We start from the raw sequence: 13441 nt of genomic DNA, 5'->3' as shown, positions 1-13441 counted from the left end.
GGTAGGAGCACAAAACCCTGTAACGAGTAAGAAGGGGGGGGGGGGAAAAAACAAAAAAAAAAGGAAATGCAAGAGGAGGGCAAAGGCCACGGCTGGAATCGGGCTCCTGGCGAAGGATCAAAGAATTACAGACAGGAATTACATCATATTAAAAAACCCCCAGGGGGCTGCAAGGGCTCAACGGGTAATAGAAGCCAGGTTGGATGTTAATGGGCTGGCTGTAGAATTCCTGCCACGCTTCCTTGGCTGGTTGTTCCCCCCCTAACCCCTCCTCAAAGCTGGAGTTTAGCCCAGGTGAGAGGCTCCAGCATCCTCCCCCCAGCTCCTCGGCACCCCGAATTCATCTTCCTATAGAAGAAGGTGGGAGGAGGTGGATTTATTTTTTGCCCTGCTCTGGAAGATGCAAAGTCAAAGGAGTTGCTGGGGGAGGGAAAGGGGAAATGAGTAAAACTTGCTGCTGGGGTTTTTTTTTGGTTGTCACAGCACCACTGCAGTGCCCCGGAGAGATTTGACATCTAGTTCCTAACAGACGTTTCTCCCCGTCTATAATATGCTATAAAAATTCCTGGGGCACCCAAGACTTTGATCATATGACACACAATACATTTCTACCCTTTAAATAAAACAGAACCAAGCTGCCAGGATGGAAAAAAAAAACCCCAAACTGTCCTCAAAGCCACCTTCCCCCCCCCTCCAAAAGGAAATTGATAAAAAAAAATGGAAATAAAATCCCAACAGAAGGAAATTTAGAGCATTTCCACCCCCCCTGCTTTCTGTTCTGCACCCACCCCGGCCAGAGACTTTTGAAAAGTGGCAAATTAACAGCCAGATAAAAAAAATACATTCATGGCTGAGCCCCTCTTTGGGGAGAGCAGCAGAACAAGGGAAATTCAACCAGCAGGTAAACAAGATCTCCTCGTTACAGAGTGTTTCTGGGTAGCTTAAATAACTTGTCTCTTGTAAATCCATTTTGCTTTATTCTTATATATAAAGTTTATAGGCTCAGCTACCTTACAAGGTTCTGCAGTTCACCTTGGAGAAGAAGTTGCCTGGCTCTTAAAAAAAATAATCATAAAATCCTGTTGCAAAGGAATAAAACTCTTCTCGATGGACTGGAATGAAGAGGGGCCAGTTAAACGTGGGGTGAGGAAGAGGAGGGGGGTTCAGTGCCTCTCCTGGGCAGTGCAAAACACCCTGGCTCCAAAAAGGAGGTTCTTGTGAGCCCACAGAGCTGCTTCAAAGGTGGAGAAGAAAAATATTCAGCTCCCATTTTGAGGAGGAACTGGAAATCTGGTAGCACTGAGAGCAAGGGACACTTGAGCTCTGGCCCTGCCTCCTCCTGGGGTTTGGGAGGAAAACCAAGCACAAGGCTCTAATTCAGTGGCTGTTTTCTGCAGAGAGGGGACAACAAATGAGTCAGGAACTTCCTCAGATCCATTATTTACCCTCAAAATCCAAATGTGAAAGGCTTCAAGGAAAGGAAGGCTCCAGCCAGGGCAAAATATACCTGGGGCAGTGCCAGAACTCATGGAAATGGAGAGAAAAACGCTAAGTTTGGAATGAAACAAAAGGTTTGAAGACAGACCCCAACTCATAGACACTTCCAACGCTGCACTCCAGTCCCTCAGCCAGCAGCAATTCACACCAGTTTGGGCTCTAGGCTCTGGTAGGTCCCCAACTTACATTTTGCTGAGAGATTATATCCCCCCAGAGGCGTGGGGTGACCTTCCACCGCGTCGAAGCCCGAGGACACCAGCACCACATCTGGGGCAAACTCGTTGGCAATGGGCATGACCACCGTTCTGCAACAAGAGTCCAGACAGTGCCAGAGGGGTCACTTGGGCTCTGGAACCAAAGCAGGAACCCCTCAACCATCCTGAACAAACCCCTCCTTAAAAACTCCTGCCGTCGTCCCACGGTAGGGACGCCCGACTCCTGGCTGGGTGAAGACCATGCACTGCTTTGGAGAGTCTTCAAGTCAACCTCCTGTTGTTTTTTTCCAATGAGGTCTCTTCATTTCTCCATCAACAGCCTCTCCAAACCCTGGTTCCTCCTCCTCAGATGTTTTGGTAATTAAAATAATGGACTGAATTGCTTAGCACTCATAACAAACCTCCTGCTAAGGCTGGTATTGAACTGAAACAAGGGCTGTGGTCCCTCTGGTTTTTCTCCTCAACCTGCTCCATCTCTGTTCAAAGCCTACACGAGGTTGCAAGCACCCCATTTCCACGTCCAGATGCCAACTAAGCTGGAAAGTTGAGCAGAGGACGAGAGCTCCTTCACCTAACAGCTCCAGCACAAACGTGGCAGAGCTGAAATCACAGCAAGGAAAAAGGTGAAAGCAGTGGAGTTGCTTCATAACCACAATTAGCAGGTTATTAAGAAACCTAAAATAGGAGCTGTATTTTCCAAATGCTGCTCTTTTTTTCCACCATAAACATCCCCACTGTGTCTTGGAAGGATCTCTAGGGCAACCTGACCAAGGCTGGTGCTGAAGAGGACCACGTTTCCCCACTCCCCCACCCCAGGAACAGCTACTGGCAAGGTTAATTTTCAACAGGATGAGTTGTGGTTATTCATAACCCAACCCATGAACCTGCCAAGACCTCTGCACACCCCAGAACTTCACTTTTACTGAGCACAGTCGTGATGGGATCCCCCAAAAACCCACAAAGAGCCCAGAAATGTCTCTTGAATGCTGAGATTGCTCAACAGCTATCAAGATACCCATGAGAATTCACATCTTTTGGTGCAATGCTACTAAAAAGCCACAAGAAACCTTCTTCAGATCCGAGCTCACACCATTTTGCCCCCTGCAGAGCTCATTTTTAAGGGGGATCAACATCTACCACACGAGCTGCCTCCACTGTTGGCCAAACCCATCAAGGAACATCCATTCTCATCACTGATCTGGACATCTAGAACACCACAGGTCTGGGCCAGGCCCTCAAAAACCACATAATCCAAAAAAAAATAAGCCTTCTAGCTTTGATTTGTGTGCCAGCTAATTGCCAGAGTCACCCCACAGCCTCTTGCCACCTCCCCACCAGCCACTCTCTGGAGGCAGACACAGAAACCCAGGCAAAAAAAGGAACTTTTCTTTTCATTTCTTTTAATTCTCCCCAAATCCAACAGAGGAATTGTGATTTTTTTCCCTTAAAAATGCCCTCTCCATTTTGATTGCTGTAGAGTTTCTCCCTCAGGGAGATGATTGCATCAGGAAGACAAAATAGCAACAGTTTTTTGCTGATGCCTTCCCAGTCAACAGAAATCTGTTCAGTGAAGCCCACAGAGGCTTGAAGGAGAAACCACCTCCTTCACAAAGGACTAAAGCAGCACTTTGGAAGCAAGTGCATGTGGCAGAGGGGTTTTTTTTTCCCCCCTTTTCCTGAGCTTTGAAATAAATGCTGAGCTCTTTCCTTTCTAACCAAAGGCAAACTGCTAAAATCATCAGATTTTCTTTTTCCCCTTGCAAAGTTATGAGACTGGAGGAGCTGCTCATCCCTCAGCTGATGGGCAGGACCACCAGGAGCTGGCCCAAACCTGCCCCCCACAACCTGTGGGCATGGTCTAGCTGCAGATGGCCCTGCTCAATGCAGGGAGGTTGGACTTGGTGACCTTCAAAAGTCCCTTCCAACCCAACCCAGCCTCTGATTTCTGTGGTCTGCCCACACCAGGCAAATCCTGAAGCTCTCCTGATTTCTTGGCTGTGGGACAGCTCGTGATGGCCAAGCACAAACACACCCCAGCAAGGGGACAGGCTGGGGAGGAGCAGGATGGTGCTGGTGATGCTCAGCTGAAGGTCCCTGCGTGCTGACCAGGGTTTGAAGACACCCTCTAGGAGCACGGCCAACATGCAGGCAGCACTGTGAACCCTGTCACAGAAATTTCAGGAGAGAAACAGCAGCAGTTGGTGGTTAAGAGTAAATCAGTTGGGATTTGACAACAGTCAGAAGTTGTTTTGAGTGTGCAGGACGAGGTGACCTGAGAGCTGCAAGGGGCCTTCAACTCTTGAGCAATTCCTAAAGCTGCTCTGTAGATTTTTATCAGGTCCCTCAGAGCTTTAAGAATCATGTCACAGGTCCCCTGGCTCCCCCACCCAAGAGGAGCTGTGCCCATGGCATGGGTGCTGCACACATCTGGCCTGGCCAGAGGTTGCCTGGGAGCTGTGAGTGGTCAGGAGCAGCTGGAGAAGAAGGGCAAGGTGACCTAAGATGCTTCACCATCACAAATCCATGAGCACTCCCAAAACCAGCCTTGAACCCTTTCCCTTCGGCCACCACTCCAATGCAAACTCCCAAAACTTGCTTCAGGCTTCCTCCTAACTCCAGTATCACACCAGTACTCCCAAAGCCACCACCCCAGCTCTGTTTGATGCTCACCATGGATGTAACCAGCTGCAACTTTGGCCAGAAAACTTGACCCAGGAGGGTCAAACCCCTCCAGCCTCTCAGCACTCCCTCCTTTGTCCTTTTAATTGTACAAAAAAAACCCCCAAGACTGATGTGAACATTTAAGACCCAAACAAACTGACTTCAAACAACCTATTCCTGAGATTCCATCTGTGGGCAGCATCTCAGGCACGTCTGAGCCACATTTTGGGGTCTGAATTTATCTTGTGCACGGATGGAAACATCTTTGCTCAGATCCATCCCATCAAAGCTCAGTCCCCAAGAGCTGACAGCAACCACCAACCTATGGCTTTGCCCTGGTGGCACCATAAACCCCCCCAAAATTTCAATTACCATCCAGAAGGTGAGAAGTTTTATCTAGGAGGGGTTTTTTTTTAGCTGATATCTGAGGTGGCTGTGGTTATCCACTGAGGATTCAGGATGCTGAAGATCCCTTCAAACCAAGTGGAATTTTTTTTAAGGGTTCCCTGGAAATTTCCTAAATTTGAGAGGGTTGTTTTGCTGGCTTAAAAATAAAGCCAATCCTTTTGTTGGGCTGGGGTTGCAGCTAAGCTGGACAGCCACACAGGGGACAACCCTGATGGCTACACCCAGCAAAAACTGCTCACTGTGCTCTGGGGGAGAGAAAAACCTCCAAATACCTCATTTTCCAGAAGACTGAATAATTTTTAGCCTGTTATCAGCCAATTCACCCATTAAACACCTAACGAAGGGCAGGGAGATGAAATAATTCTGCAGAGGGTTTTTTTCCCCCCCCAGTGTTCAGTTGTGGTGAGTGAATTGGTGAAAGTTGGAAGGCTGAGCATTATTTTCAAAGACTTTTTTCCCTGCTGTTGGTTGTTTTTATAGAGATATATAGATCTCAAAACGTTTTCCACTCCTCCTAAGGCTAATCAGCCTCCTGAAGACTCTGGGCTTTGTTTCTCCAAGCAGCCACCTCCACAGTCATTTACTCTGTCAAAAGGGATTCGGAGTTTGGGGACCAAATCAGGGTGGGGAGAGCATGAAATCTAAAATACAGCAACAACCATCCCAGGCAAAACATCATCAGCATCATCTTCCCCACCCCCCCTCCTTTAATTCACTCCTCAGATACCCCAAATCCTCCCCCAAATTGGCTCCTGAACCCCTTTCATGCTTTCCAAGGGAGGCAGGAGGAGGCACCTTTCAAACACAGTCATGGCTTTTGGTTCTTTAGGTGTTTGAAATAATAAAACTAAAAGAGAATCAAGCTGTATAGAGAATTTTAACTGGGGAGGAGACCTCAGGACGGGGGGGGAAAAACACTGTATGAGACAACAGGACTGCTGGAATCAGCAGGCAAGTGTTCTTAGAGGAAATTCAGAGGAAAAATTCTTAGAGTAAATTCAGAGGAAAAAGAATTTAATTTCACTAAGTAATTGCTGCTCCTGCGTGAGAGGGAACGAGCTGAAAAAAAAAAACCCAACAAAACTCCCTGAATTTTTACAACTCTTTGTTTCTATAACTACACAACAACAGCAATGAATTCCAGTAACGTTTTGATGAGCTAAGGACTTTGAAAATCCTATTCCCTGCCTTTTTTCCCCTCTAGATATGAGGCTGTTTCTGCCCAATTTGGGAAATCTGGATTGCCCTCATAGTTGGGGGCTGAGTTCAGCCACGGGCCCTTTGCCCAACCCTGGGACAAGGTCAGGTTGTCTCGGGCACTTTTTTGCAGTGAATCCCCCAAATCCCTCCTGCACATCTTATCAGTGACTGGGGGGGACTCCACCCTATTCCCCCCCAACCCAAAAAAAACCCCCAAATTCAGCTTTTTTTTCCTGCTGAATCCAACCTCGAGATTGGGCAGCTGTGATTTCAGCCCTGGCTTATAAAGACAACAAGGGACAAAGTGCTCTCAGCTTGGCTTGTTGAACTCCTCTTCTCACTTTTTGACCACGAAGAGGTCAGGTGGTCCTCTCCAACCACCAGCAGCCAGTGCCTGGAGGAGAAATCCTCAGGAGAAAAGAAAAATCCCCAGTGAAAGTTCTCACCCCCCTCTTCAGAAAGAGCAAAACGACCCTGAAATAAGTTTTCAGTGGGGGGAGATGAGAACTTGCAGTGGGATTTAGTTATTCACCCCTCAAAAGACTAATCCCTGAGGATCATTATCTCAGTTATGATTTCATTAGAGCACAAGGTTGTATCAAATCAACACAGCAGCTCACCCTGAAGTAGAACCCCAAAAACTGAAGAGCGTGGTGCTCATTTTGCCTTTTTTTCCACAGAAACAGGGTTTTCTCCCCTAAAAACTCACAAGCATGTGAAGAGTTAAGGCTTAAAAAAAAAAGAAAAGGAGGAGGGAAAAGAAAAAGAAGGGGGAATAAAAAAAAAGAAGAAAAAGTATATCAGTATCTTTGCCTAGCTCAAAGGATTTCCACTGATTCCTCCGCAGACTTCAAAGCCTCAGAGTTTGGCATTTGGACTGGTTTGAATTAAAGCTCAGTTCTCCACTGTGACTTTCCAAGTTCATGGTGAAAATGCCTCCTGCTTCTGGAGTTCATTACGGCCAATTTTCTTATCTTTTCTTCATCTTAGGTTTGATCCCCAGCAAATGCAACGTGGCATTCGATGGGGTGGAATAACAAGGTGCTGCCTTGAAGGCATGTATTGTCTCAAGGGGCTAAAGCAAGAAAAGAGGGGGAAAAAAAGGATATATGACCCATTCCCTTCACTTTCTAACTCTCTGGGGACTATAAATTGCCAACTTCAAAGCGTTATTTTACATTAAAATCAATAGAAAGATTTGGGGGGGGGTGGGGGGGAAGAAAATGTTTCTCCAAGAAGCTGGTTAAGATTTAAAAAGGTCACTTGATAATGGATTATCATGAGCAAACTTGGCATCAGATGAAAAAAAATAAAGCTCCCCAGTTTAATTTATGGCCTGAAGGTGTGCACATGGGGCAGGCAATGGGAGGTGCTGCCCAAGAGGATGAGCCAGCAGGTCCCTCAGCCTCCCAAAAAGCCCAGCAAAAGGAGCTCTGTGACCAGCTCCAGCACATGTCTTTTTGCCCAGAGCCTGCAGCTTTTTGGGGAACACCAGTGCCTGGTAAAAGAGGCTTGGCCAAGGTCTCACTGTGCAGCCTGAGGAGTTTTCCAGGAGCCTTGAATCTCAATTAATGTTTAATAGTGAGTGTGTCACTCTTCCTAATGAAGAGATGGATCCCTCTTGCTGGCTGCTGGGAGGGACAGGCTTCCACTTTCCACTTCTTTGCTTTCCTTTGACAGGAACACAGCCTGGAGACAAATGACAGCTCGTTCTGGCTGTCCTTTTAAATGGGATATGCTCTTTGAAGGCTTTTTAATGGCAGGCTGAAGAGTCAAAGCTCTCCTTACTCAGCAGAAGGGGCTAGAAACACCTCCACGGGGGAGGAGAGAGGAGAACATTGTTCCATGAAGGTGATATTCCATCTGCCTCTCCCCAGAAATTCACATCCCCTGTTCTGGCCAGGGTCTTGCTGCCTGAATTTATACAGGGGTGCTTGCCAGAAGTGCACTAAATCTGGGGTTTGGGACACAAAACAGCTTCAACCTGTGAGGGTTAAAAAAGATGCCAGTTGGAGAGGTTGGACCCACAACAGGGGGGAGGCAGGGGGTGGAACAGGGCAGGCTCTAAGAAAAATAAAGCCTCTACATCCAGCAGGTCAGAGAATCATATTCCTTCTCCTGGAAGGAGTATCAGAAAGTGTGGTCTCAGCCTGGCCTCTATTCACCACAGCTTCACTTAAAAGTTCTCCTCTAATCCTCTGCTTCACCTCATCTTGTTATCCTGTTGCTTCCATCATTTTAACACCTTCCTCCTCCCATTCCCTGCAGCTCTGGGAGGCAAACTCATCACTGCAGGCTTGCAGCAAAGCCCCCAAGGATGCAGAACCACCTCCCTGGGCTATTCTGCCCAAAACAGAGCAGCAAGATGATGTTCAGCCCATGGTCTGGCAGTGACCCTGCTCAGACAGACCACGACCTGGGGGTGTGGGACAGCAGCCCAGCTAATGGGGGTTCTGCTCCACACCCCTCCTCTGATGATGCTGAGATGAGGAGGAAAAGGAGGACCAGACCAAATGATTCCCTGCAGACACCTCCCTGTGATCCTCAGGTATCACCCCCCTCTCTGAGCAGGTCAGGGAGACCAGCAAGGAAGTCAACAAGTGGCTTCAACCCCTGGCTCCATTCAGAGACTCAAATGATGCCACTTTTTTTGGGGGGGGGTATGCTTGTGCCACCCAGCAGAGGGGTTCACATCTGGCTTTACCCCTGCTGCTGATGGAGGAGGACACCTCAGCAACACAAGAATCCCACCCCACAGCTCTGCTGACCTTCATTCACACTCTGAGAGGGAGTGATGAGCAACACACAACGTGCTGCTTCTGAGGAGAAACCAGAACCCAGGAAGAAAAGCACAAACCAGGTTGGTCCTTTCCATTTCCAGTTGCTTGGGAGATGCATCTTTGGTGTCTTGGGTGAATAATAAGAGAACCTGAAGCTCATCAACACAAGGCTGCATCCCTTTGCCAGCTCCACTTGGGAGTGAGCTGTGGTGCAAGCCATGAGCAGATCTCCTCCAAGGAAGGGGCTCCATGGCCAACTGGCCCAAAAGTGAGGGACCATCACCACAGCAATGATGTCTCAAAGCCACAGGGCAGCTCCACTCCCCAATTTCAACTCCTCATGGCTTGTTCAAAAGTTCTTCTGGGTTCCTCTCCCCATCCAGGTGGGTCTACCCATAGAAACAGTCACCCCAAAGAGCAGCCCAAACCTCAAGCACTTAGTTGTATCAGCTGACATTTGATGTCCATGCATCCATCAGTGCTGAGGAGTGGGAAGTCCACCCCTTAATGCCCCAGGCACACTTTTTCCAGCCAGAAATATCCTGTTTGCTTCATTCAGCCTCATTTCTGTCATGGTTCTCATAAAATAACTGCAACTAGATGTAAATCTTGCATGTCTACCCTTAGCAAGGGAGAAGCTGAAGAAGAAGGAGGACAAAGAAACCCAGGTGAGGTGAGAAAATATGTTTTTAAGAGGAAAAAGGTCAATATTACCTGAAAGCAGTTAAGTATTCTGTGTCTCCCATGGGTGGATCAAGGCCACCAGTAAAGGCCATGTTAACATTGAAACCAACTCCTGCTCCTGTGCCAACCTGAGAAAGGAAGATGGGACTTTAATTACACCCAGAGAAACAGTGAACTCTGGCATCATGTCTCTGTCTTCTCACTGTTCTTCCAGCTGAATATGGACCTTGGTGGTAGCCAGGTTAATTCTTCCCTCTGAAGCAACGTGGCCCCCAAAATAAAACTGAAAATAAAGCTCCTCTGGAGCAACTTGGTCCCCAAAACAGTGAAAATAAAAGCTCCTCCAAGCTCTGGTCTTCATGGGAGCTGTGGACCAGCAATATTTGGCTGTTGCTCACCCAAGAAACACTCTCATCATCAGCTGGACCCTCCTCCTCTTTTCCAGAGGGTGTGTTACACACAGATTTGCTTTCAGCCTCATTCAGAAGCATATTTTGTGTTCCACCACAGTTGCAACTGAGGGGAAAAAAAAACCCCAGAGTTTTAACCAGAGCGAGCTCCCCCTCTGCTGGGGAAAACCAGGATCCACAGAGAAGAGATTTTTGTCATTTAAACCTCAGTCCAGCTCCACCTTTGCACAATTTAGGTTGGAGGAAGCTGCAGGGCTTTTATTGGACATTATTGGTTGTGTTGGTGCAAATGCTGCTGCTAGAAGACCACAGGAGGTTCCTCCAGCCACGGGGGGTTATTGATCCATCTGTGGCTCTCACTGAATTTATTTTGTATTCTCTGTTTTATTCAGTGTGGAATGACACACTTAAAAATGACTATAAATGGTTAAATACAGAGTGGATGGTATATTTTAGCATCTCCTTGCCACACTAGATGTTCTGCCAGCCAGATGACTAGATTATTTCAAAGGGTCAGCAAAAAAGTAGGTCTGAGACCTTTGCATGCCCAGGAAACTTCATATTTGACATAAATTCCCTTGGATAAATCCCTCTAGAAGGACCTGGAGGGAAAGGAAGGACACGATGGGTGTAGGAGCATCCAGAGTTGAGGGAGAAAGGTCTCCCCAGCTGGAGAACCTGCCTGCCTTGACTCCTGTTCTGCTCATGAGCCAAGGTGGGGGATCTCCTGCCAGCTCCCAGGCCAGGACACACCCCCTGTGGCTGCCAAGACTTGGAGGAGAAGACCCCAAACAGACCCAAAGGGACACTAGAAAGCCTGAGGGTGGGAGCAGTGGCAGGAGCTCCTCTCCAAGCCTTGCCTGCTGGAGGCTCCTTGAGATTTTGGGGGGCTGAATCACAGCTCTAATACATTTACAGACTCACTACAGTTGGAAAGGAGCTTTAAAACCATGGAGTCCAACCATTATCTCTGCAGCACCCCCCTGAGCAGGTCCTGTCAGACCTGGATGGATGCTCTGCTGCTCCCTGCTCTTACCTCATCAGGAGCACCACTGCCTGGGAAGAAGTTCCCATCATCATAGCGATGTAGTGAAATGTAGAGAACGTTGGGATCGTTGTAGAAAGCTTGCTGAGTGCCATTCCCATGGTGGACATCCTGTGGGGACAGAGATTGCACCCTGTGAGGTTCTACCTCAGGGAAAACTCAGTTTAAAGCCATCACTTTGGGATTTGGAGGGGGTCTTCTTTGCTGTGGTGCCTCCTGGACTTTCTCTGGTCCAGCTGAAGCAGTTTGTGGGCAAGGAGAGCAACCTGCTTTGCTCACCTGGCTTCAGGTCATGCTCCTGGGACAGACATGAGTGTCCACCAAAACCAAGTTCAGTAACTTGGGTGGAGAGAACTGGATTTACATGCAGCCTTGAGGGATGGAGAGACTCTATCAGCCCCCCTAAATCTGCACCTCTCATTGGTCTACAGGACCAACGAATCTGCTGTTCCAAGTGCCCAACAAAGCTCTGTTGGACCCAACAAGGTTAAATGGCACAAACCCACCACCCAGATCCCCTCTGGCGTTGCTGCTTGGTGCAGGAGCACCCTGTGAGCAGGTTGGGTATCCAAAATTCCCCTTCCACCCATGAAAACACGTTGGGGTGGGAAGTGAGGAAAAAGTTCTTCACCCAGTAGGTCAAAAAGACCAACAGATCCATTTTAACTTGTGGGTTTTGCCCACGGGGCATTTGTGGCACTCTCCTCAAAGCTCTTGGCCAGCAGCCACCAACCTGAAGGCAATCCCAGCCACAGAAACACTTTTTATCTGCTTTTAAATCCAAATTTAAGACCATCCCACCCAAGGGTCAAGCTGTGCCAGGCAGCCCATCCCTCTCAGTCTTCCTCACACCTCGAAAAGAAAGCTGGGATGGATCCTAAGAGCTGAGCTCAAAACCTTCTGCCAAAAAACTCCCCAAAAGCCAGCAGGGTTTGTGGTTGCCCACCCTTGGAGGAGAAGGACTGGCCTTGACTCACCCAGTCCACTATGAGGATCTTGCTGACGTTCAGCCTCTGCTGGAGCAGCTTGGCTGCGATGGCCACGGAGTTGAAGTAGCAGAAACCCCTGGAGGGGAGGAGAAGGGTGAGGTAAGAAGAGATGGGGTGTTAATTATAGATTGCCTTGGTCCTAATATCATCTAGGAGAGAACTTTGGGAGGGGGAAAGGAAATCCATAAGGAGAAACTTCTTTGCTGTTAAGGTGGCAGAGCCTGGAGCAGCTGCCCAGAGAGGTTGTGGAGTCTCCTTCTCTGGAGATCCCAAACCCACCTGGATGTGACCCTGGGTGAGCTGCTGGAGCCAGGGGGGTGGGATGAGGTGACCTCCAGAGGTTCCTCCCAACCCCCCCATGCTGGGATGGGTGTGACCCAGGGCCAGAGCACGATGGTGCATGGGCTGGGGGGGGAGTGGACACACTTGGAGAGGCCTCAAAACGTTGGGTCAAAGGGACCTGGGCAGCGAGCAATCATCTCCCACCAAAGAGTGCTGAAAGACCCACCGAGCAGGAGCTTGCCCCTCTTCCCAAGAACTCATGGGAGCTCTGACTGCATCACCAAGGAGGAAACTCTGCCAGGACAACCCAACCAACCACCTCCCTCACGTGCTGACCACCCAAGGGGCAAACACCCCAAAGGGAGGTGCCCCAGCACCCCCAGGGGGACTCACATGGGGGTGCTCTCTTCGGCGTGGTGACCCGGGGGCCGGACGACAGCAAATCCATTCTACACACAACAGAGAAGAAAACCAAGAGGTCAGGCAGGAAACCACCTTCACTGCACCCAGAGGGATGCAGAGCTCTCAGCCAGAGGGGTTCATTCTGCTGGGGGACTCTCTGGTGTCTCTCCAGGGTCTTCTCACAAGCTGGGGGTGACGCTCTCGCTCGTTTTGGAAGGAGGAAACGACCACCCATGGGGATTTTATGGGAAGTGGTCAGGAGGATGTCTCCTTCTGTTCAAGGGGGAAGGAAAAATATGCTGCATGAGGTCACTGGCCCAGCTGAAGGCAACAGCAAGCCCCTCAGATAAGGCTGGAGGAGTTCAAGAACATTGACCAGGAGCCCTCTCGCTCACTTGCTGAGATCCTCCAAGATTCTTCTGACTGAAGCCAGATGTTTCTGCTGAAAACAGAGCTACCAGGACCTCCTGAGAGGAGTCAAAGACCAGGGTTGTCTCCACACCCACCTTCAGCTCCCCCGTGGCCACTTTGAAGACGAGCTCGATGACGCAGCCCACGGCCAGGCGAGCGGCCCCGGAGGAGTGGACCTCGTTCCAGATGGTGTCACTGTCCACCTGCAGGAGACACACAAGGACCACCCTCAGGAGGGGTGAGCACAGCCCAAGGGAGACCCATGGTTCATAAAGTCATCCACGTGGATTAAATGAGACATGGATTAAACTGAAAGGTGTTTGTTCTCAAGGTGTTGACTCCCAACGAGTGTCCACCCAACCAAAGGACCCTCAAGAGGTGACCAACTGCAACAGCTAAAGGGTCAGAGGAGCAAATTTGGCAGCTCAAGCACTGTGAATCATAGAATGGGTTGGAA

At 49.0% G+C, this 13441-nt stretch overlaps 1 protein-coding gene across 1 annotated transcript in view; it reads right to left on the bottom strand.

Moving 5' to 3' along the window:
* Positions 1–13212, bottom strand: part of LOC103776077 (histone deacetylase 4-like) — a gene marked incomplete at both ends in the record, with an annotated part of 13331 nt that extends 119 nt beyond the window's left edge. Inside the window, 7 exons of the mRNA XM_008943570.1 lie at positions 1–17; positions 1680–1802; positions 9476–9573; positions 10892–11011; positions 11878–11965; positions 12565–12620; positions 13080–13212. The exon at positions 1–17 is cut by the window's left edge and continues 119 nt beyond it. Coding sequence (XP_008941818.1) covers positions 1–17; positions 1680–1802; positions 9476–9573; positions 10892–11011; positions 11878–11965; positions 12565–12620; positions 13080–13212 — 635 coding nt within the window. The remainder of the gene's footprint in view (positions 18–1679; positions 1803–9475; positions 9574–10891; positions 11012–11877; positions 11966–12564; positions 12621–13079) is intronic.
* Between the last annotated feature and the right edge of the window lie 229 nt (positions 13213–13441).

Source organism: Merops nubicus, unplaced genomic scaffold (genome assembly GCF_000691845.1).
Source record: "Merops nubicus isolate BGI_N331 unplaced genomic scaffold, ASM69184v1 scaffold27787, whole genome shotgun sequence".
NCBI lineage: Eukaryota > Metazoa > Chordata > Aves > Coraciiformes > Meropidae > Merops > Merops nubicus.
The sequence above is the reverse complement of the archived record's forward strand: the minus strand, read 5'-3'. Positions and strand labels throughout refer to the sequence as shown.